At 66.9% G+C, this 22,087-nt stretch overlaps 11 protein-coding genes across 11 annotated transcripts; 5 read left to right on the forward strand and 6 right to left on the reverse strand.

The window, feature by feature from the left end:
• Nucleotide 1: 1 nt before the first annotated feature.
• MICPUN_59795 (predicted protein) lies at nucleotides 2-772 on the reverse strand (the record flags this gene model as incomplete). Its single annotated transcript, XM_002503767.1, has 1 exon — nucleotides 2-772. The coding sequence occupies one exon, from the start codon at nucleotides 770-772 to the stop codon at nucleotides 2-4; it is 771 nt and encodes a 256-aa protein (XP_002503813.1).
• Nucleotides 773-880: 108 nt separating this feature from the next.
• On the forward strand, nucleotides 881-3,572 carry MICPUN_59796 (predicted protein; the record flags this gene model as incomplete). Its single annotated transcript, XM_002503412.1, has 4 exons — nucleotides 881-2,463; nucleotides 2,747-3,059; nucleotides 3,130-3,200; nucleotides 3,389-3,572. The coding sequence occupies 4 exons, from the start codon at nucleotides 881-883 to the stop codon at nucleotides 3,570-3,572; spliced, it is 2,151 nt and encodes a 716-aa protein (XP_002503458.1).
• Nucleotides 3,573-3,624: 52 nt separating this feature from the next.
• MICPUN_59797 (DNA methyltransferase) lies at nucleotides 3,625-4,146 on the forward strand (the record flags this gene model as incomplete). Its single annotated transcript, XM_002503413.1, has 1 exon — nucleotides 3,625-4,146. The coding sequence occupies one exon, from the start codon at nucleotides 3,625-3,627 to the stop codon at nucleotides 4,144-4,146; it is 522 nt and encodes a 173-aa protein (XP_002503459.1).
• A 61-nt stretch (nucleotides 4,147-4,207) lies between these two features.
• Nucleotides 4,208-9,343, forward strand: MICPUN_59798 (predicted protein; the record flags this gene model as incomplete). Its single annotated transcript, XM_002503414.1, has 1 exon — nucleotides 4,208-9,343. The coding sequence occupies one exon, from the start codon at nucleotides 4,208-4,210 to the stop codon at nucleotides 9,338-9,340; it is 5,133 nt and encodes a 1,710-aa protein (XP_002503460.1). The 3' UTR covers nucleotides 9,341-9,343.
• Nucleotides 9,344-9,861: 518 nt separating this feature from the next.
• On the reverse strand, nucleotides 9,862-10,239 carry MICPUN_73390 (predicted protein; the record flags this gene model as incomplete). Its single annotated transcript, XM_002503768.1, has 1 exon — nucleotides 9,862-10,239. A coding segment is annotated over one exon (378 nt), but the record flags the coding sequence as incomplete, so codon positions are not given.
• Nucleotides 10,240-11,081: 842 nt separating this feature from the next.
• Nucleotides 11,082-12,716, reverse strand: MICPUN_59800 (heat shock transcription factor; the record flags this gene model as incomplete). The annotated part of the gene is made up of 2 exons (XM_002503769.1): nucleotides 11,082-12,534; nucleotides 12,655-12,716. The coding sequence occupies 2 exons, from the start codon at nucleotides 12,714-12,716 to the stop codon at nucleotides 11,082-11,084; spliced, it is 1,515 nt and encodes a 504-aa protein (XP_002503815.1).
• A 738-nt stretch (nucleotides 12,717-13,454) lies between these two features.
• MICPUN_59801 (predicted protein) lies at nucleotides 13,455-17,531 on the reverse strand (the record flags this gene model as incomplete). Its single annotated transcript, XM_002503770.1, has 1 exon — nucleotides 13,455-17,531. One exon carries the CDS (start codon nucleotides 17,529-17,531, stop codon nucleotides 13,455-13,457), a length of 4,077 nt encoding a protein of 1,358 aa, XP_002503816.1.
• Nucleotides 17,532-17,621: 90 nt separating this feature from the next.
• Nucleotides 17,622-19,546, reverse strand: RECA (recA DNA recombinase; the record flags this gene model as incomplete). The annotated part of the gene is made up of 2 exons (XM_002503771.1): nucleotides 17,622-19,346; nucleotides 19,493-19,546. The coding sequence occupies 2 exons, from the start codon at nucleotides 19,544-19,546 to the stop codon at nucleotides 17,853-17,855; spliced, it is 1,548 nt and encodes a 515-aa protein (XP_002503817.1). The 3' UTR covers nucleotides 17,622-17,852.
• MICPUN_101315 (predicted protein) lies at nucleotides 19,045-19,530 on the forward strand (the record flags this gene model as incomplete). The annotated part of the gene is made up of 1 exon (XM_002503415.1): nucleotides 19,045-19,530. One exon carries the CDS (start codon nucleotides 19,045-19,047, stop codon nucleotides 19,528-19,530), a length of 486 nt encoding a protein of 161 aa, XP_002503461.1.
• A 262-nt stretch (nucleotides 19,547-19,808) lies between the features above and the next one.
• Nucleotides 19,809-20,099, forward strand: MICPUN_59803 (predicted protein; the record flags this gene model as incomplete). The annotated part of the gene is made up of 1 exon (XM_002503416.1): nucleotides 19,809-20,099. The coding sequence occupies one exon, from the start codon at nucleotides 19,809-19,811 to the stop codon at nucleotides 20,097-20,099; it is 291 nt and encodes a 96-aa protein (XP_002503462.1).
• A 190-nt stretch (nucleotides 20,100-20,289) lies between these two features.
• GCST (glycine cleavage system t-protein) lies at nucleotides 20,290-21,983 on the reverse strand (the record flags this gene model as incomplete). The annotated part of the gene is made up of 2 exons (XM_002503772.1): nucleotides 20,290-21,441; nucleotides 21,819-21,983. The coding sequence occupies 2 exons, from the start codon at nucleotides 21,981-21,983 to the stop codon at nucleotides 20,368-20,370; spliced, it is 1,239 nt and encodes a 412-aa protein (XP_002503818.1). The 3' UTR covers nucleotides 20,290-20,367.
• Nucleotides 21,984-22,087: the final 104 nt, after the last annotated feature.

Here is a 22,087-nt window from a genome sequence, read left to right on the forward strand (position 1 = left end):
ACTATTTCTTGCACTCCTTGCACCGAGAGCGAATACGATCGTGCTCGCAGATTTGAGACCCGCCACACTCCTTGCAGTAACGACGCTGACGATTGTGCACGCATATTGATGTCCCGCCACACTCCTTGCAATGAGAGCGCTGACGGCCGTGCTCGCAGATTGATGTCCCGCCGCACTCCTTGCACTGAGAGCGCTGACGGCCGTGCTCGCATATTGATGCCCCGCCGCACTCCTTGCACTTAGAGCGTACACGATCGTGCACGCAGATTTGAGACCCACCGCACTCCTTGCACTGAGAGCGGCGACGACCGTGCTCGCACATTTGAGACCCGCCGCACTCCTTGCAGTAGTTGCGCTGACGGCCGTGCTCGCAGATTTGAGACCCACCGCACTCCTTGCACTGACGGCGCCTCTTCCCGTGCGGACAAGCACCGCACACCTTGCAATTCGACCGGTACTTCACCCCGTGCTCGCATGGCCCCTTCGTGGGAGGGCCTCTCTTCCGCTTCACGCCCTTCTTCGTCACATCCTTCTCCTCCTCTTCGCTCTCCGATCCCTCCATCTCGGCGACGCTGGCGTACAGCCGGCCGAGGTTGGGTCGCCAAATCGTCGACATCTTCCCCGCGAGATCCTCCGACTTTTCGTCTTCCCCATGGTCGTCCGCGGGAGGTTCGACGTTGACGGCGGGGGGGGTGTGGTGGTCGTCGTCGGGCTCTTCCTTAACGACGACGGGATCCCTGTTCAACAAGTCTGGGTGCCAGATGGTGTTCATGGCGCACGGCGATACGAGTTATGACGACCTAAGCGTCGAGCGTTCCGAGAAAACTGACTGGACACTGCAGCGACAGGAGCTGATCCCGAGCGTGATTCATCAGATCCGATGCGCGCGGGGGCACTGCTCGCGCTGCTGCTGGCGTCCGCGGCCGACGTCGCCGCGGGGGTTCGCGCCCCCGGCGGCGTTCACCCCGCGTGGCATCCCGCGGTCCTTCATCCCGGGTCGTCCGTCCCGGCCGCCGGATCTCCCGAGCGCGATCGCCCCGCCGACGCTCCCGCGACCGCGACGGACGACGACGGGGCTCCGTCCCCCGCGTCGATGCCCGGGCGGTATCCCACCGCGGGCTACTCCCCGCACAACGGCAGTTCCGCGGCGTTGCGCACCAGGGAGCTTCCCGGATGCTCGCTGCACGTGTTTCGACACGTGAGCAAGGCGGCGGGTACCACCGTCCGCTTCATCTTCGACAAGCAGGTGGCCATGGGGGACTTTGAGTTTCTCCCGATGTGCCACTACGGCTTCAGGGAGAAGGATTGGCGAGAGGTGGTGAAGCGGTTCAAGGACGCCGCCGTGGATCCGGCGAGGATCGAGTCGGGCGAGGGCCCGCGAATCATCGTGGAGATTCGAAACGAGTGGGGCGCCACGCGGGCGTTCGAGGACGTCGTGATGAGAGACCTTCGCGAACTCCGAGCCACGCACTCGCACCTCGGGTGCGAGATATCCTCATCCATGCTCTTCCGCGACCCGACGGCGCAGTACCGCAGCTTCTACGAGTATTACATCAGGAAGGAGCAGGAGAAGCCAAACGGGCCGGACCAGGGCGCCGCCGCGTGGGGCGACTCGTTCGCGCAGTGGGCGCGCGCCGTCCCGGACCTGCAGCTTCGCGAGGCGCTCGGCGACAGGTGCGTCCCGGCGCTGCGAATGCCAATCTTTCACACGGATCCCGCCACTGGCGAGAGAAAGAGCGAGCGGATCCTGGACGAGGCGTGCAAGGTGACGCTCGGGGACAGGGCTCGGTTCGAACGGATCGTTAAAGACGTGGACGTCGTCGGGGTGGCGTCGGAGTTTGACGCGTTTTGGCTCGCGCTCGCCGACGTCGTCGGGTTTCAGCACCTCGAGTACGTGAGGTCAAACACCAAAGAACGCCACGGCGCGGGTCGGAGGACGCTGGCTGCTGACGTGGATGCTGGCGTGGATGCTGACGTGGATGCTGGCGGCACGGACGTCGGCACGGACGATGACGACGACGCGGCGGTGGTGGCGGCGACGGCTCCCAACGACGTGTGGGCGCACGATTTGGTGCGGCGGACGCAAGCCGCGACGTGGGCGGGGTGCGACGATGGGGATCCCACAGCTGGCGCAATCGGTGCAGGGTCCTCGGCGGGCGTGGGCGGGTTGGGCGAGGGGAGGGGCACGACGGGGAGGGAGGATGGCGGGTACGGGTGCGAGCTGAGGCGTCGCGTGAATGCGCTGCGCGCCGCGTCCGTGGAGGCGAAGGACGGGCGGACGAGGGTCGGCGGGTCGCCCCCGCTCTCTGTGTACATGTTCGCGCGGGCAAACCCCGGACGGGACGACAATCCGGTCCGCGCCGAGCACCGCGCGCGGCCGGGTTTCTACACGTCCGAGCCCATCTGCAAGGGATTCGGCACGGATTTGTCGGCGCTGGTGAGAAAAGACGACGCGAGGTACAAGTGCGACCGGGGATGCTCGTTCGATTGAGCGCGCACGCCGCGCGGCGGGGGGGGGGGCGCGAGGGCCGGGAGGAGGTCGTCACACTCCTCTCGAGATTTTCGGGAGGGTTCAACGCTTTTCGGCGTGAATTTTTGCCGACGGTTCGTAATTTGGAAAAAGCTGATACTAAATACCCTGTGGGCACCCCCACCGAAATTCGGAAGCATTTTCCATGGTCCAGAGCGCTTTGGACGCAATCTTCGCTGACGCAGAGAGTATCTTTTTTTTGTTCACTTCGTAAAGAGGGGTCAACCAGGGTTCCGAGGCATCAAGGACTTTGTTTCCCGAATCTGATCTCGTTCCTAACGAAAGTCAGTCAGCTCCGCCGCGGAATGGCGTATCAGATTTTGCCGCTCTCCCCTCCTTTCTCCGGATTTTTCTTCACTTCTGCGCTTTTTTGCTGGGGTCCAGTCCCCCGTCGGTCGTATCGCGAGACGCCGCGAGCGTCCCAGCGAGCGTCTCCCGAGGTCCATACTCGGGAGGACCTCGCCGTGCTATGGAGGGTGCGCATGACCTCCTAAATGATTTTCAGGGAGAAGCGAAGCTAAATGGGATGGTACGGCCCCTCCCGTAATGTTAAACGCCTGTCAAGACTAATCTGACTCACGCCTTCCTCTGGCACGCAGGGTCTATTCACCGGCATCGGCGGCATCGAGTTATCGCTCAAGAGATGGATCCACTGGATCATGTACTGCGAGTGCGTCCCGGGCCCAGCATTTCCTCGAGGACACCCCCCATCCCTCACCCCCGAAGAGGAGCACCCGACATCGCGCGCTTTTTGTCGTCTTACAGAACAATCGCATTCGACGTTTAACCCGGACCCGCGCGTCGCGACGCGACCCGGACGACCCCGCTGAGCCCCTCTCTACCCCTTCGTTTCCACAGGATCGACACCTTTTGCGTTGAGGTTCTCAAAGGTGAGATAAGTCTTCCGTCTCCGACGTTCCGCGCCCCGCCGCGGCCTGTCGAACCCCCCCGAAATCTTCACGCGGCACCTTCGGCGAGACCGAGTACTCGGACAAATCGTACCCAGCCCCGGGTCCGGTCCAACGCTCCGTCCCCCGGCTGACTCTTCTCGCCCACCCCGACACACACCCACCGACACACACATCGCAGCACGAATGCATTCCGGACACCTTCCCACCGCCCCGATCTGGGACGACGTCCGCACCCTCACCGCCTGGGACATCCCCGGCTCTTCACCCATCGACATCATCGCCGCCGGGTTTCCGTGCCCGGATGTCAGCGATCTCGGAACTGGACGCGGCCTGGAGGGAGAGCAGTCTCGCCTTTTCTTCGAAGTCGTACGCCTGGCACAGGAGACCCGCGCCACTTACGTCCTGCTCGAGAACGTCGCCGACATCCTCCACCGCGGCGTTGAGCGAGTCGTGCAGGCTCTGCATCAGGCAGGGTATGATTGTCGATGGATGTGCGTGGCAGCCGCTGATGTGGGAGCGCCCCACGAGCGACGACGCTGGTTCTGTCTCGCGCGACGCCGCGCCGCGAGGTACCGCGATGAATCGGACGACGAAGCGGACCCCCGGCCGGACGTCGCCGACGACGACGAGGCGGGGCGCGAGCCGCCGGAGGAGCGCGAAGACGCGCGAGGAGGCAAACGGGGAGGATCGGGAGAAGAACTCTGACGACCAAAGAGCCGATGACGACGAAGTCGTGGACGACGTCGTGGACTCGTTAGTGAAGGAGATGGACTTGTTAGAAGAGGAGGCGGAGAGGGTCGACGACCGGCCCGGTACGACCAGAACGACTGACGATCCGTTTGACGTACCGAGACCGAACGCGACGCGAGAGACCCGCTTGGTTAACTCGACGATTAACTCGCCCCAGCTCGGGGAGGAGAGCGGCGACGACCTCGACGACCCCAGACTTCGAAACACACACGACGACGACGACGACGACGACGACGACGACGACGACGACGACGACGACGACACGACAATATCCGGACGCTTCGACGACGAAGACCCCGAAGCTTCGCTGTTCCCGACGCTACCCCGCGAACGTCCCACTCGCCGCCGCGAGCGCTGGCCCACGCCCCGCGCGGTCGACGGTAACGAGATGGAAACCTCCGTGGCGCTCCCGCTCAGCGTTCACGTCGCCGTGCGAGAGCTGCGGGCGCTGCACGGCGACGTCGCGCCGGCCAGGCCCCGGCAGCCCCGCGGCCGGGGCTACGCTGAACCCACCGAACCCAGGCTCCACCTCAACCCCGCGTTCTCCGAGTGGCTCATGGGCCTCCCCGGTGGGTGGACCTGCCTCGACGGGGACGTCATCGATGTCGCGGCGCACCTCCGACCGCACGACCGTTGGTCGTCGTGGCGGGGCGGGGACGACGACGACGACGACGACGGCGGCGGCGACGGCGGCGGCGGCGGGGGTTGGAGCGCGGGGTCGCAGGTCGCGCTCGGGGTGGCGCGGCAGATGGACCGGTGCAGGACGGTGGGTAACTCGGTAGTTCCGACGTGCGTCGGGGTGGCGTGGAGGGTGTTGACGGGCTTGAGGCACGCGGTGAACCCCCGGACGGACCCCGCGCCGCGTCCCGCCCGGTCCAAGCACCGGTTGGATCCGACGAGGAGGGTACCGGTGCCGATACCGGACCCCCGGGTGCGGACCGAGTGGGGCGGGGACGGGATGGGGAGGGACGGGGAGGGAGGAGGGGATGAAAGAAGCGGGAGATGGAAGCCGTGGTCGGTGCCGTGGCCGACGTTCTTCGCGCCCATCGACTCGAACCCGCTCGAGGGACGGAGGAACAAACGGAAGAGCGGCGGCCCGGGCCCGACGGACGAGTCCGCTCCAGAGACCGAGGACGCGCGCGGCGGGTCGACGTCGACGTCCGCGCGGGAGAAGCTCGAACCGTGGGGCGACGCCGAGGAGGCGAGGGGGGCGAGTCGTCGGGCGAAGTTTACGCGGGAAAGGTCCGGAAGTCCCGGGATGAGACGACCGTCCGTCCAGGGTCTGACGAGGTCAAAATCGAGTCAAAATCGAGAGGGAGCGGTCGCCGCGAGGGACTCGCGCCGGGACCGAATCAACGCACTGACGGCGTCCCCAGACGTCAGGAACGGAGCCTCCGCGCTGCTCCGACAGCTGTGGGAGTCCATGCTGAGCGCACGCGCCGAGTACGGGCGCGTGGCCGAGGCTCTCAGGTCCCACGCGAGGCGAAACCCGGGTGAATCCGCGAGGGTGGACTGGATATCGCCGTCGCCCCTCCCGCGGCTCTTCCGATCGCCGGCGGAGGTTCGAGAGCGACGCGAGACGACTCATCAATCGGCACGAGTCACCGGCGGTCGCGTCCACGCGGAATCCGACAGGAAGATCGGGACCCGAGAGCCAAAACTCCGAGCCAAAACTCCCTTTGGCGTCTCCGTCGACGGGATCGATTGGCCGCAGCCGCCCCCCTTCCGTCCCTCGCAGCCGGCGCCCCCGAGCGGCCCGGGGGTGGGCGGTCCCGTTCGTCTTCGCGGCGGTTCGTCTTCGCGACCGTTCGGAGGACGGTTCGTCTTTGCGTGTTGCGCCGTCGCCGAGTTGACCGACGACGAGCGCGACGCAATCGCGGGCGCGGTTGATCCAGACGAGGTCGACTCGCTTCGACGCGCCATGTTCCCCCACGACGACGACACCGTGAACGACGACGAATCCGTGAACGACGACCAGACGCGCCGGACGCCGCGCTGCTTCGAGGTGGCGTGCCTCCGGGGTCTCGACGACGCGCGGCTTTTGGCGGCTGCCCTGATTAGGCCCGCGCCCGGGGAGGGAATCCTCGGCCGATACGTCGAGATGCCGTTTATCGTCACGCTCCCGCACGCTCGGGGTCGGGGTCTGTGGCGCGAGCTGACGCGCGAGTTGATCGCGTGGACCGTTCGCAGGGCGGCCTGGCGGGCCACCGCGCTGATCGTCAAGGTCAAGCGCGGCGGCGGCGGCGGCGGCGGCGGCGTAAAGCGAAAAAGAGACAAGGAGAGAGGGGATCGGCACTGGCAGGAGACCATGTGGCGGGACGGCGCCGGCGCCGTCCGCGTGGACGGAGGGTGGGGCGGGGCGCGGCGGGGCGCGTCCAACGCGAGGGAGAGGATCGAGGCCATCCTCGAACGTCTCGGTTCCAACACCGGCGGGGGCCGGGGCGGGAGGAGGCCGGGGTCGGACGGAGGAGGCGGGGTCGGCGCGAAGACGTCCGCGGCGGGGTCGCTTCACCCGATTCCCGACCGGGACCTCCTGCTGATCCGCATGCTTCCGCCCCCCGACGAGGGATCCGACGCTGCCGCGTCCCCGCTGGCGCCGTCCGCGTCGTCAAGGCGGGTGCCGTCTTTCGCGGATCTGGACGAGATGCGCGGAAGACGCCTCGCGCAGGGGGGACCGGGTTCGCCGGCGGCTGGGCTGGACTCGCGAGAACACGCGTCTCTTCTGGACTTTGTCACTCGCGTCGTCAACGGCCGCCGCGGGTGTTCCCTGTCGCTCTTCGGGTACTACGAGCCGACCGCCGGCGGGTCCGGCCAGCCCCAGGGTGTCCCCGCGGCGCTCAGGCTGAGGGTGCGGGACCTCGACGACGAGCTCGTTGGCTCGGGCGGAGGCCCCGGTACCTTCCTCGCCTGCGCGCACGCCTCCCTGCTCAGGGAGACGATCTCGAAGCTCCTGCCCGGTTGTGTCGTGGACTGGGGGGCGTGGTCGGACGTCGTGAGCCAGGGGAACTTCCCGGCGGCGGTCGAGGAGTTCCTGGCGCGAAGACGCAGGCTCGCCGCTGCTCAGAACGGAGCCGGGAATCAACCCCGAGGACCGGATCGACCCCCGCCGCCCACCGCCCCAGCCCTGGCCCTGGCCCCACAGCCTCCTCCTCCCCCTCCTCCTCCGCCTCCCGGTGAGACGAGAGCTTCCGAATCGTACGCGGCCATGAACGTCCGCGACCGATGCGCCCGGCTCCTGTCGCTCCTCCGCGTGGCGGTGGAGCTGGACCTCGGCGGGGTGCGCTCCGCGGCGGCGGCGGCGGCGAGAACAACCTCGGGGAAGGGGGGGAAAAGGCTCCGGGAAGAGTTAGTTCCGACTCGTTACCCATACGCGTCGAGGCAGGAGACCGGCGCCCGCCCGCTGGCGCTCACCCCCGTGTGCCGCGAGCGCCGCGTCGACGGCACGGTGTGGACGTACCGCGTGGTTCCCGCGTCCCTCGACACGGGGAGGTCCTTTGCCTTTTTCCTCGCCGCCGCCCCCGCCGACGGCGCCTCCGAGCCGCTGGGGTTGGACGACGACGGGGACGCGCGGTGGAGGCGCGTCGCGGCGGCGTACGGACCCGACGGCACTCGCGCCCTCGCGCGGGTCCTTCGCGGGATCGCCGCCGCGTCGACGCCCCGCGATTCACGCGACGACGACGATTCACACGATGACGACGACGACGACGACGATTCACGCGATGACCGCCCCGGGGAGTCCCGCCGAACGCGACGGTCGCGACCCCCGTCGCCCCTCCTTCCCGCACCCGGTCGCGTCGCCTGCGTCGGAACCGGCGAGCGCGCCGCGTGCGCCGCCGCCGCATCGCTTCTGGGGCGATACGCGTCCCACGCGGAGACGAAGGGCACGGACGCGGCGACGGCGCTGTCGGACGCCGACGTAGCCGTTCTCCTCGGCGAGTCACCGTTTTCGCCGAATCACGTCTTCTTCGCGGGTCCCAGAGACGGGTCGGAAGATACCCCCGGGGCGTGCGGGGACGGGGTCGAGACCCCGTGGGGGACCGTCGCGTGGAACGAGGACGCCCCGCCGGAACCCCCCACCCTCGCCGCCGCCGCCGACGACGTCGCCCCGAGATGGTTGGAACCGAGCGAGGTGCCCGCGGACATCGCCCCGGAGCGCCCCAAACGGCGGGGCGAGCACCGCGCCGAGTCGGTCCTGCTGCGCGTCGCGTCCGGCGTCGGTTCCGATCGGGGTACGACGCTGGGGCTCATGGAGGCGCACGTCGACGCCACGTACACGCGGGAGATTGGCGCGGTTCGGCTCATCCGCGGGCGCCCGGGTTTGTCGACAATTGGGTTTGTCGACGGGGCAGACGACCGGCCCGAGTGCCCGGTGTCCGGCGCGGAGTTCGTCCACCTGGGGTCCGACGGGACCAAGCTAGTGGCTCAGAGACGCTGGATGCGCCACGTGGAGGTCGTTCAGGGTCCCCCCGTGGCCGACGCCGACGCCGACGCCGTGCCCCTCGAGGACTGGCTCGCGACCCGAGGCGAGGCGCTGGGCGGGGACGAGCTCGCGGGTACCCGGGCGCTCATCTGGTGGCCCGCCGACGGCGCGTGCTACCCGTGCACTGTCGAGTGCTTCCGTAACGTCGGGGGCAACGTCGGGCACCACGGTGCTCACGCCGTGCGGTACGACGACGGTCAGCGGGAGACGGTGCATCTCGCGCTGCAGACGTTCGCTGCGTTGGAGCCCGCGCCTCTCGACGAACCGGACGGCCGCCCGGACGACGACGAACCCGAAGAAACGGAGGGTGCCGACGAGGGTGCCGACGGGGTTGCCGACGGGGGTGCCGAGACTTCGCCGCCGAAGGTCTTCGACCGGGTGTGCTGGTTCGCCCCGCGGGGTGGCGAGACGGCGGCAGGGTGGCGCAGGGAACACAGGCGACGGGCTCGGAGGAGAGCTTGCGGGGTCGACGTCAACGTCAACAACGTCAACGTCAACGTCGGCCAAGGCCCGCGGGAACCCCCGACCGGGTCTTTGGATGACGATGTGGGGGAAGACGAGGAGGGTTCGATCGGACCGGGGGAAGTCCCCGGTTCGACCGGAAACCTGCGGAAACGAAACCGGGAATCGTCGGATGAAATCGAGGACGGAAAGGAACCGCCGGACTGATGAGATTGAATTATCGAACACGGGGCGAAGAGGAGGAGGACGAAGAGGCGACACGACGGAGCACGGAGTTGCTCTCGTCGCGTTAACACGTCACGGGACACGTTAACACGTCACGCGAGACGTTAGCAAGTAGATTTACCACTGTACGCATACCCGGCTGGCCCGCCCCTCGTTTTTACGAGGGGCTGGGCGCCGGGACTCGCACTTGGGCGCCGCGAAGACAAGACGCGGGGGCCCACGCTCGCGCTGCAACTGCATAGGAACTGCACATAGTGAAGGGACATCGGGCGCCGAAAGCTCGGCCGGCCCACCCCTCATAGATAGCACGACTACTGGTCTAGAGTATTTATATAGCAAAGGTGTCAACTTCGAGTGTCGAATCGAGGTTGACGCCTCTCGCCGCTACGGCTACGCGGTTGGCGCCGGCGACAACGACGACACGATCGGGGGTGTCCTCACCCGGCTTTGTTGGCCCTCGCCAGCGCCATCTTCTCCTCCTCCCGCTCCTTCTCGTGGGCCACCTCGTCGGCGTCGAAGAACATCAGCGGGAACATCCCCAGCAAGCAACCGACGGATATGCCGATTATAGCGCCCATCACCTTGGCCATCCTCGGCCCCCTCGTTGCCTCCTGCGCCGCGGTCAGCACCGGGGACTTGAACCCGGCCTTCTCCGCGTAAGCCTCGATCTTGTTGCTCGTCGCCACGCCCACGATGTCCGAGAGCAAGTTACCCAGCCCCGCGGCGGCCATGGTGGACAGAGCCAAGGTTGCGCCGATACTCCGCTCGATGTACTCCCCCGCGGCGATCATGATCATGTTGTCCATGAAGCCGAAACCGACAAAGGGTATGGCCTGGGCCATGAAGACCGCCATCAGGACGTCCCTGGACACCGGGGTCGCAGATGTCGACGCGCCGTTGTTGTGGAGCTCGTCGATCTGGTGGTCGTCCACGTGGTCCAAGAGCGGCATCGGGTGCCTCGGTTGGAGGTCGAGGAAGAACCTGGAGCGGAGGAACTTGTCAAACTCGGCGCGATCGACGCGGCCGCTACCGTCCGCGTCCGCGGCGGCGAACAGGGCTTCCATCTGCCCCGCGGAGAGGCGACGCGCGGATCCACCGCGGGTGAGCACGACGGATTCGTCTCCGTGTTCCGCGCGGAGGAGCGCCGAGAGCATGGCGGTTCTCTGCGCCGGGGACATCCCTCGGACCAGTCCGTTGGCGTCGTCGCTCGTCGCCGGGAGGAGCTCGGGTCGAACCGGGAGGAGCTCCGACGACGAGGACGAGGAGGATGCCGCGAGGCTGGTCGTGTGGATACCCGCGGTGAAACGCCAGGGGATGGGGTTGTCGTCCTTCCCCTTCCAGGTGAGCGCGCCCCCTCCGCGGCCGTTGTTAAAATCACCCCCAAATGCGACGGCGTCGGCCGCGAGTGGGGCGGCGAGGGCGCGCGCGTGGATGGAAACGACAGCGCGGGGGCCCATGGATGCGACGCGGGACGTCGCAGATCTGAGCATCGTGCCGGGTCGACCGACTTTCGGTGCCCCGGCGTCTGCCGTCCGGTCGCGGGCGAACCGAAACACGGCTAAAAGTCAGGTGCCCACCTCAGCTGGTCGCGAAAGACGCGGGAACGGAACAGCACCGTCCTCCTCTGTCCACCGCGGCGAGTGTATTTGAAACTGCTGGCTTAGTCTGTACATCTATAGACTATACATTCGAGGACAGTCCAGGTCGCCTCGACCGTTCCTCCTCACGGGTATTGGCGCGGATGCAGAAGACCGGGCTGCGCCGCGAGCCCCGCGCCCAGTCCCCCTAGGTTGAGCCCCGCGCCGTTGGCCAAACTGCCGCCGACGCCGGCCAACCCGGCTCCTCCGCCAGCCCCGCTCCCCGGGTCGAGTCCCGTGCCCGCCGAGTCCAGCCCCAGGCCCAGGATGGGACTGACGCCCGCGAGCTGATTCGACAGACCGGAGATGCTCGCCAGGGTTTGCAAAGCCGGGTCGTTGGGCTTGACCGGCGGGGGCGGCGCCGGCTCTGGCTTGGGGGCGAGAGCGGAGGCGTTTTGGCTCTGCATCAACGGCGCCTCCCTTATGGTGATACCGCCCAAATCGAGCTGCTGCGGCTGCTGGGACTGCAGTTGCTGCAGTTGCTGCTGATTCAGGTGCAGTTGCTGCGCGTGCTGCTGATTCATGTGGCGCTGCTGCAGGTGCTGCTGCAGGTGCTGCTGCAGGTGCGCGGGCAAAATCGACCCGTGCGTGCCGCTGCCCACCGCCATCGCCGCCGCGGCGCCCGTGTGCCCGGAGAAAACCGACGCCGGGAGCGAGGTAGAGGTGGAGGAGGTGGCGGGGATGGGGGTGGCCGCGGTGGGGGCGGAGGCGCCGTTGAGCATCGTCGTCTGTTGGTTGATGAGGATGCCGAGAAGTTGCTCCTGGACCTTCTCCACCGAGGTGAGCCGGTGCATGAGGTTGGCCATCTCGATCCTGGACAGCTGGAGCTGCTGGGTTACGATCGCCTCGAAGGTATCCTGGGGGTTATCCTGGAGCAGGTGCCCGTCCATGGCTCCGCCGCCGACGTTTAACCCCAGCCCGCGGGTGCCCGCCATCCGGCCGAGGCGTCCGTATGCACCCGCACCCGCGTACCCTCGCGTATTCCCTCGACCACCCCTGCCTCCCCGACCGCCCTCCAGTCCTTTGCGCTCGATGAACTTTAGGTTCTCCGCTCCCCCCTTGAAGAATCCAGGGTTGGCGAAGCTCCAGCTGGCCTGATCGACCTTTCGGAAGCCCTGTGATGTCAGGTGGGGCGGGGATGTCAGGAGGACGTGTTGAGAAGAAACCCAAATAAATACTAGACGTGTTGCCCCTCTCGCTCGTTGGTTGACGACGAAGACCATCGGGAAGGCGGAGATGGGGGGCGGGGGCCGGTCATGCGCCAATCCCCGGGGGGGCGTAGGGCTGCGGGATGCGGTCACGATACCGACGACGAGGCGAAGAGAAATCCGCGGTCTTTCCGGGCGGGGGTCGGGGCGGATTGGCGCGGGACTCACGTAGGAGTTGAGCTGCCTCACGAAGCTGCTGAAGTTTGTGTGCGAGAAGTGCTCCGGCATCACGTCCGTGGTGAACCTGTTCACGTCGTGGACGGTGAAGTGCTTGCCGTCGTCGGACCAGGAGATGATATTCCTGTATCTCTCCTCCTCCAAGAACATGTACCTGCGGGATGTGGCCGGTCGGGGCGCAAGTCAGGGGCGAAAGTCGGGGGGATGGCGACCGGGTTTGCGTGGGGATTCGTGTCCTTCTTTTTGTCGCCAGAGGATGGAAGCCGGGACTCACACTTTGCGCAGGAAGCGGGGCGCCAGGCCGAAGTGCCTCCTCCCATCGACGTCCGTAGCCATGGATCCGGGTGTCTGAGATCCGAAATCCGGTCGCGCACGGGGATCTCGACGGTCGCGCGAGCGCGGACACGCCGTCGCCGCGCACCCGGGACAGACTTTCGCGGTCTTATTGTCTGTCTTTTGTTGAACTTCTCGATCTCGGAGAAAAAACGTGGAGAATCGAAAACGTGGAGAAAAAATCTCCCCCTTGAGACGCTCGAATGGGGTTTTAGTGCATCCGTACAAATTCTCTACCATGTGGTTATGTCTGTGAAAGTTTCCTGACTGCGCTGCCGTTGGTTTGTTGACTAGGAATTCGGGACGTTCCTTCGGCGCGGCACCTTCGCGCGTCCTTCGAAATTGTCCAAAATATCGGGAAATTACTGTTCCGGCTAAGCCAGAATCCGGCTAAGCAAAAAAAGTGCACTGGATACCATACGGATCTGAGAGAATATTCGTCGAAAATTCCGGACAGCAACAATGCAAACGGTGATGTGGACTTGAAAAACCGTTAACGCCAAACCACCACAAAGAGCTGACAAGAAAGTTGACACGAATCGTGGCACGATTTTCACAAATGGCGTTTAGTAGCCAAAATCGTGGCACGAATCGTGGCACGATTCGGGATTCGGGCCTCCCATCACGCTAATGCAGAAAAAATATGCGTCGTCTGCTCGGATCTGGGGAAAAATGGCGTCGACACTTTCGTTATTTAACACCCTGGTAGTCTACTTCTTCGGGTCTATCCGTCGGTTCACGTCACGCGCCCGGTCCGTACACGCGCACGACGCCGTCGCTCGTGCCAACCGCGAACGACGACCCCCCGAACGCCCCGTCCAGTGCCCCGCATCCCCACCCGGCGGCGGTGATCGACGGGCGCGGCTCGTCGCGTTCCGACCGACGCCAACCCCGGCCGAACCCGGCCGTCGCGCCGACCCCGGCGTCTGTTCGCTCGCCGTCGCCGCCCCACTCGGCGACGACGTCACCGGTGGAAGCGTCGAACACCCTGAACCCGTCACCGGTCTCCCCCGTCGTCGTCAGCGCCATGACGCCGTCGACATCCACGCCGCCGATCGGGCCAGACGTCGACAGCACCGCCCTCGCAGAGTTTGCAGAGGCGACCTCGCGCAGGACGGGCCCGGCGATCCGATAGTTGAACCCGCCCGACCCACCACCCATCGGCCGCCACGTCGCGAGGTCGCCCTGCGAGCTGAGCGTGAGTACGTCGTCGGAGCGCCCCGCGTGCGCGCACGCGACCCAGCGCTGACCCGCCTCCGCCGGCGCGAGCCTCGCCGGCCGTCCCGGCGCTCGTAGGTCAAAGACCCGGCCCCCGTTGGACGCGACCAACGCGAGGGACGCGGGGGCGGTGCCGTGAGCACCGCCGCCGAGCGCGTCGCTGAGGGAGAGGGAGAGCGTGCGCGAGGCGCCGGGGACGTGCATGGTCATCGCCGGCGTCGCCGCGCCGCCGACGCCGGACGCTCGTCGGCTCGCCACCCTCGGCGCCGCGCGAACGTCCCACAGGTAAACGTCGCCCCCCTCGCCCGCGGCGACGACGACCGGCCCGCCCGTCGCGCCCCCGCCCCGGATACACGTGAGCTCGGGTCCGCTCCCTCCAGAAGAGATGCCGTCGTCGATGGAAGGGAGAAGGATGCCCAGCTCGCGGCCGGTGGCGAGGTCGTGTCGCGCGACGTGCGCATCTCTACCCGCGGCGGCGATGAAAGCCTCGGTGCCGACGGCGACGGCGGCGGCGAGGCCTTGCTTGGGTCCCCGGATCATGGCGGCCGCGCGCCTGGATCCCGGAGCGAAGAGACGGACGGCGCCGTCTTTGGTCGCCGCCATCAGCATCCCCGCGCTCGTCCCGCTTTCGTGTCCCCCGAGGAACTGGAGGTTAACAACCTCCTTGCGCAGTTCCAAGATTTGCAAAGCGTTTCTGCGGGTGGCGATACCCGCGGCGGCGGGGTTCCCGACGCTGCCGCCCCGCTTGGACGCGGACGTCGGGGTCATGACCAGCGCGGGACACGTATCCGCCGCGGCCGCCGCCATCTCGAGCGCCCGCGCGGCGGGAGGGGTGATCGCTGGCGTCATGAAGACGCCGTTGCCGTCGTTTCCGATTTTTGCCGCGTCGGCGATGGGCATCGACGCCCCCGCGGCGGCGTAGTCCATGACTATGAACCCGTCCTCGTCCACCACGGACGGGGCGACGGCCGCCTCCATGGCCCGTGCGACGCCCGCGCTCATGGACGCGAGGGGTGCGAGGGACGGTGCCGGCCCGCGCGTACCCGGCGTGGCGGCGGCGGCGGCGAGAGAATCCATCGACACCATCGCGGGAGAGTTGTTCATCGACGTCATCGGCTGCCGGGGCTGGAGCATCATCTCCGCGGCGGCGGCGATGGTGTCGACGACCTCAACGGGGCGCGCCAGGGACAGGTCCATGTCCATCATCCTCGCCGGCGGCGGCGGCATCGCGGACGCTCCAGAAGCGGCTCCGGAAGAGACGGATGAGATCAGCGGTTGCGCGAGCGCCGCCGCCGCCGCGGGGGATATCTTCGGATTCCCCTTGATCACCATCTCGAGCATCCTCCTCTGCAGCTCGGCCGCGCGGTTGAACAGCTCCGTCTCCTCCCGCTGAAGCGTCTGCATGCGCTGCGACACCGCCGCCGACTCCGCGCTCCGCCTGGCCAGCTCCTCGCGGCACGCGCGAAGCTCATCCTCAACCGACTTTACCGCGCCGAGGGGAAGGGGACTCGCCGCAGGCGGTTGGCGCCTCGCCGCCTCCGCCGCCTCCGCCGCGGCTCGCGCGGCCCTCGCCGCCTCTTCCTTCGCTGCGGCCGCCTCCGATGCCATGGCCGCGAGCCTGGCGCGCGTGGCGTCCTCCTCCGCGCGGCGCGCCTCGAGTTGCGCCTGGAACTCCGCTCGCATTCGCGCCTGCTCCCGCGCCGCCGCCTCCGCCCTCTGAAACGCCAACGCCGCCTCGTTCTCCATCTGCCGCTTCTGGTTCATCATCGCCTCGCGTTGGGCCTCGAGCTGCGCCGCCTGCCTCGAAGCCTCGGACCTCATCATCATTCGCTGGCGCTCCAGAGCCTCGCGTTGCTCCAGCAGCTCCACCGCCTGACGCTCCACGAGCGCCTGGAGTTCCGCGGCTCTTCGCTCGGCGGCGGTGGGAGCCGCGTCCGTCTCGACAACCGCGGGGGAAGCCGGCGTGAAAACAGAAGCCGTCCGCATCGCGGCGAGCCGTGGGGACCTTCGCACCGGCGACGGCGTCGCGGCCGGCTGCGACCGCGGCGGGCTCTCGTCAAAGGCGTTTTTAGCGAACGACGCGTCGTCTTCTTCCATCGGCGCCGGCGCCGGCTCCAGCGTCGGCGGGGACAACGCCGCGATGGGAGACGCCGCGAAGACGGCGGCCGATTCCGAAGACGGCGGCTGATGCGTGTGAGGGTGCGCGATGGCGTCGAGCACGGCGCCCGCGGGAACTCGACCGCCCGGGGACTCCGATTGCCCTCCTCCTAGGCGCGAACTCTCGGCGTCGGGATCAGCCGCCGGCTGTCCGAGCGTCGGGCCGAGCGTCGGGTCCTCCTCGGCGTCGTCGTCGGGAGCCGCGAGCTCGGCCGCCTCGGCGAGCATCTCCTTCAGCGTAGATCCCGCCGCGACGAGCGCGGCGGGACCGAGGAACCCGGTGGAGATTTCATTCGCCGAGATTTCCCCGCGGTTGGGGTTGAGAATATCCCGCGAGGGCGTCCTCGCCGGGGTCTTCGACGCGGGCTCGCCTGGCGTGACCGCGGAGAACGCCGGTATGGCGACCGTCGCGGCGGCGATGTCGAGCGCGGCGTCAAAGGCGGAGGTCGTGGTGGGCGTCGGGAGATCATCGTCCCCGTTCTCGAGGTTCATCGATTGGTCGTCCATCGATCGGTCCCCGCCGAAAAAGGAGCCATTCGCGTCATCGTCCGCGATGAGCACAGAGTCGTCGCCAACCTCCGTGGGCGCGAAGAGGCTCAGCGCCGGGGACGCAGAGGGCTCCGCGTCGCGCTGACCCGCCGGCTCCTCCGCCTCGGCGTCGTCGTCGTCGTCGTCGTCGTCGTCGTCGTCGTCGTGTTCGTCGTCATCCCTGGTAAACGCCTGGGACGCGGTTCCCATCTGCAGCGCCTCAAACGCCGCGTTGTACGGCGCCAGCGCCGGAACCTTCATCGTCGCCTCGTCGTCCAGGAACGGGTTCGTCGTGACGTTTGCCAGCGGCGAGACGCGCGGTTTTGGCGGGGGCGGGGGCATGGCGGCTTTGGCGTCCGCCTGGCTCGCCGCCGCGGCTTTCGCGTTGTCCGCCTCGGCGGCTCGTGACCTGGACCTCGTGGAGGGCGGGGTGAGGAGGACGGTGGTGATTGGGACGGACGCGAGGTCCGCGAGCGGGGTGCGCTCCTGTCGCGGCTCCTCCGTCGTCGTCGTCTTCGTATCGTCTTCGCGGTCGTCGTGGTCGTCGTCGTCCTCGGTCGACGGGTTCTTGGACGGGGTGACGGAAGGGGTCCTCATCTCGGCGGGGGTGAATCTGGGCCGGCCGTTGCGTTTGGCGCCGCTCGCCATCGCCGCCGTCGCGGGGCTTCTGGCCGAAAGCTTCCTCACCGCCTTCTTCCTCGCGCTGACGTAGTTATTCTCGCGGTCGCGGTCGCGAAGCGCGGCACCTGGGGACCTCCACGGGGCACGATTGGCGAGGCTCTTTCCGGGCGTCCTGAAATCAGGCTCCTTTGCGACGGGCGCGATGTCTCCCTTGGCGACTGCGGCGCCGCTGGGAGCGCCGGCGCCGGGCGGCGATAGGCGCGCGCTACGCCTCGGGGCGTCGCGGCCGAACATCGCGGCACGGATACGACTCCTCGCGCTCGTTCAAAGTGCGTCGGTGGGGAGAGTCGGGCGTTTATTTTGGCAGGCACCAACGGTTATTTTCGCTGACGGACTGCAGTGGTGGCATTATGCAGTTATGTCAGGTGCGATCAGTGTTATCTACAGCAAAATTCAGGTATTTCGGGGCCAGCGCCAGGACCCTCTACGACGTCTCATCAGTCTCGAAAGTCGACGCGACTCCCCATTCGACCCTCCGCGACGCGCCTCTCGTTCATCAACTCCTTCATCACGTGATGATAGTTAAAAACATTCCCCCACGGCAGAAGGATCGTATCAGCGCGCGGCGACGTCGTCCTCGTCAAAGTCCACGATGCCCTCCAAGCCCTCCCTGAGGTCATCATCCCCGGCGTCTTCGTTGAACAGCTCGCTGGTCCTGGACCCCGCGAACGCGCCGAGCACCGGCTCGGCCCTCGCGGCGGACGGCGAGTTGGGCTTCGCCCCGTACGCCCCCGCGAGCCTCTCGGCGACGACCCTGCGGACGTCTTCCTCGACCTGCTTCTTGATCTCGGGGTTGGCGTCGAGGAACTCCGCAGCCTTCTCCCGTCCCTGGCCGAGGCGCTCCTCGCCGTAGGAGTACCACGCGCCGCGCCTAGTGATCACCCCGAGCTCGTCCGCGGCGTCGAGCATGCATCCGTCGCGGGAGATGCCGCGGCCGAACAGCATGTCGAATTCCGCCGTCTTGTACGGGGGCGCGATCTTGTTCTTGGCCACCTTCACCTTGACGCGGACGCCCTCGTCGTCGGCGCCGGCTTTGCCGCGGATGACCTCCTTGCGGCGGATGTCGAGCCTCACGGACGCGTAGAACTTGAGCGCGTTGCCGCCGGTGGTGATCTCGGGGTTGCCGTAGATGACGCCGACTTTGCTGCGGAGCTGGTTGAGGAAGATGATCGTCACGCCCGCCTTGGCGGCGTTGACGTTGATCTTGCGGAGCGCCTGGGACATGAGCCTGGCGTGAGCGCCCACCTGAACCATACCAATCTCGCCCTCGATCTCCGACCGCGGCACGAGCGCCGCGACGGAGTCCACGACGATGAGATCGACGGCGGACGACCTGACCAGGGTGTCCACAACCTCGAGTGCCATCTCCCCAGTCTCGGGCTGGCACACCACGACGTCGTCGACGTCCAGTCCGAGGCGCTGGGAGTACTCCGGATCGAACGCGTGCTCCGCGTCGATGAGCGCGACGGTCCCGCCGAGTTTCTGCATCTCCGCCATGGCGTGCAGCGCGAGAGTCGTCTTGCCGGATGACTCGGGGCCGTACACCTCGACGATGCGTCCGCGGGGCATGCCGCCGCCGAGCGCGATGTCGAGGGTCATCGCGCCGGAGGGGAAGGTGGCCACCTTGGCCTGCGACGCCTCGCCGAGCTTCATGATGGACCCCTTGCCGAAGTTGGCGTCGATCTCGCCGAGCACGCGGTCCAGGGCCTTCTTCTTGGCGTCCCTCACCGCGATCTCCTCCGGGGTCATGGCGGGCTTGGGGTCGTCCGCCTTGGACGCCTTGGGCTCCGCGGAGGCCTTGGCCTTGACGGCGGGCTTCTTGGCCGCGGCCTTGGTGGATGATCCCTTGGTCGCGACGGTCTTCGCGGCGGACTGCGCGAGGAGCCTGGCGGCCACGGAGGACTTGGGGGCGCCCGCGGAGGAGGAGGTGCTGAAGCTGGCGGACCCGCCGATGAGGGACGAGTCGTCGCCGGTGCCGTTGTTGGCGGTCGACGCGACGATCGCGGCGGGAGTGCGGCGGTGGATCGCACGATTGGCGACCCTGAGACCCTGGATCATCGGAAACGGAGCGGGAGGACGCGGTGGGTGGTCAGCTCGGGGCGGAGACACGTCGCGCGGTTATTTTTTCAAAGATCGCCGAAAATCTGCGTTGTCAGGCGGTGATCTCACGGGGCGCGCGGGTTACGGAGGCGCACCTGCTTGGCGAGCGCGCCGTTGGCGAAGCCGGCGGTGAGAGAGATGCCCGTCATTGTCGCAACGGATTGAATAACCTTTCCAGCACGATACATCCGCGCCTTGGCAAGTGGTGCCCGCGCCACTCGCGAGGTTTTTGGCGCGCAAACTCAGCTCCCCGACTCGCCAAACGACGGTTTCCAACCTTGGCAAACCCAAAATCACGAAATCACGCACGGGAGAGCGGCTGGTTGACTAGTTGATGATGACTCGGCTGGGATAGCCGGTCATTTTTCTTCCGCCGCGTCCTGCCGGTGACCACCGGTGGAGTCGCCGAGGATGGACTGGAGCACCAAGGCGATGCTGCAGGAGACCTTACGGTGCCTGCAAAAGACGGAGACGGACCTCGGGGTGAACCTCGACACCGTGCGCAAGCACGTGAGCGCGGCGATAATGGAGTTTGACAAAACCGTGGGAAGGTGCGAGCGGTGCAGAGGGCGGGGGGTGTGCAGGTGTGTTCTGTGCGGCGGCGTCGGAGAGCTGCAGTACCCCAAGCACCAGAAGTGCACCAGATGCCTGGGGACCGCGCTGGAGCAGTGCGCGGAGTGCTGCGGATACGGAATATCGTGACGCTCGGGATCCAGTTGCCGACACGGGGCGCACGTTTTTTTTTCCGCGCATCCTCCGCGGGTTGACTCGTGAGTCGACCTCGGGGCGCGACGTGTTGACATAGCCGTTGTTGACCGCGCCGGCCACGTGTCCAAGCACCAGACCGGCGCGCTCTTGTTGTAAACCGAAACGAACGAACGAGCGTGCGTGTACACCTCCAGCCTCTCCGTCTCATTACATCTCAGCAGCTATGATAATAAGGCCCATACGTCCCGCGTTTGACAAACGCTTACGCCGGGCGGTGGTAGTGGCAGGTGACGAAGGGCATCTTGGTCGCGACCGCCTCGCTCTTCCTTCCGCGCGTCTCCACCTGCAGCTCCGTGCCCGCCTTGGCGTGGGACTTGAGCACGTACCCCATGGCGATGTTCTCCTGGAGCACGGGGGAAAATCCGCCGCTGGTGACCTCGCCGACCTCGGCGCCGTCGGGTGCGAGGATCTTGGACCCCGCTCGCGCGGGCGCGCCTTTGCCAACCTTGAGGCCGATGCGTCGCTTGGTGACGGACGCGGGTGTCTCGAGCTGCGCCTTGATGACGTCGCCGCCGACGAAATCGCACTTCTCGCGGCGGGACTTGCCGATGGTCCAGGTCAGGCCGGCTTCGATGGGACCAATGTCCTCGTTGAGGTCGTTGCCGTAGAGGCACAGGCCCGCCTCCAGGCGGAGGGAATCGCGCGCGCCGAGGCCGCACATGCGGGCGTCGGGGTTCTCGAGGAGCTTCTTCGTGAGGGCGACGGTGTCGGTCTTCTTGAGCGAGATCTCGAAGCCGTCCTCGCCGGTGTACCCCGTGCGGGTCAGCCACACGGGCTTGCCCGCGATGGACGTCTCGGTGAACATCCCAAAGTACAGCTTGCTCAGGTCGATGTCCGTCAGGGGCTGGAGCACGTCGACAGCCTTGGGACCCTGAAACGCGAGCAGGGAGCGGTCACCGTGGACGATAAACTCGCAGTCCTTACCCTTGGCCTTGAACGCCTTCAGGTGCTTGTTGATGTGCGCCTGGTCCTTCTCGCTGCACGCGCCGTTGAGCACGATGTACACATCCTCGTCGTTCACCTTGGTCACCACGGTGTCGTCGATGATGCCGCCCTTGTCGTTGGTCACCACGGAGAGGGTACCGGTGCCGTTCTTCAGGCCGCGGATGTCGCCGACGACGATGGACTCGACGAACTCGATCGCGTCCTTACCGCGCATGGACGAGCCGAGCATGTGAGAGACGTCGAAGATGGAAGCCTTGCTCCGGCAGTGCTGGGTGGCCTCCATGATGCTGTCCTTGTACTGGATGGGCATGCTGTGGCCCGCGAAGGGGACCTGGATTCGGGGGTTGGATTAAGGGGTTGGGGTCGGATCGGTCAGTGAATGAAGGGAATGAGCGTGAGTAGAGGGGTCGACGAGACGAAAGCGAGCCCGGAGGGGACGTCCGATCGGCCCCGCCGGGCTTTCCGTTATCCGCCCGTTTATCCGGTGTTTTCCCTCGGTGAAGGGGGGAAGCGCGGCGATCGAAGGTCCGTGTCGCGCGGTTCGGGGCGAGGGCGCGGACCCGGCGGCCGAGGATGAATCCCGACCGACGCGTTCACATCGCCCGAACGCCCCGACGGATCGAAAACCCGGGAGGGCGCTCGCTCGAACCCGCGTGCACCGCCCTCGGATCACGGGCGCCCCTTCAAACAGGCAGGGACGCGACGCACCATCTTGCCGCCCATCTCGAGGTGGAAGTCGTACAGAGCCGTCTTCAGGAGGTTGGCGTCGGAGGCCATGTGGCGGTAGAAGGGGATGAGTAACGGGCGAGCGGCCTGGCCCGCGAGGGGCGCGGCGCGCTGCGCCAGGCGCTGAGCCGCGTGTCGAAGAGCCATCGCGCGCGAGGTGTGTCTGTGCCGAGAAGGAAGCTCTTCACAGCTGCCAAGTGGACTGGCTGGTGTTCATCAAAAAACGAGAATGGGATTTCGACGGCACCCTT

The sequence above is a fragment of the Micromonas commoda genome, chromosome 7 (assembly GCF_000090985.2).
Source record: "Micromonas commoda chromosome 7, complete sequence".
In the NCBI taxonomy this organism is placed as follows: Eukaryota; Viridiplantae; Chlorophyta; class Mamiellophyceae; order Mamiellales; family Mamiellaceae; genus Micromonas; species Micromonas commoda.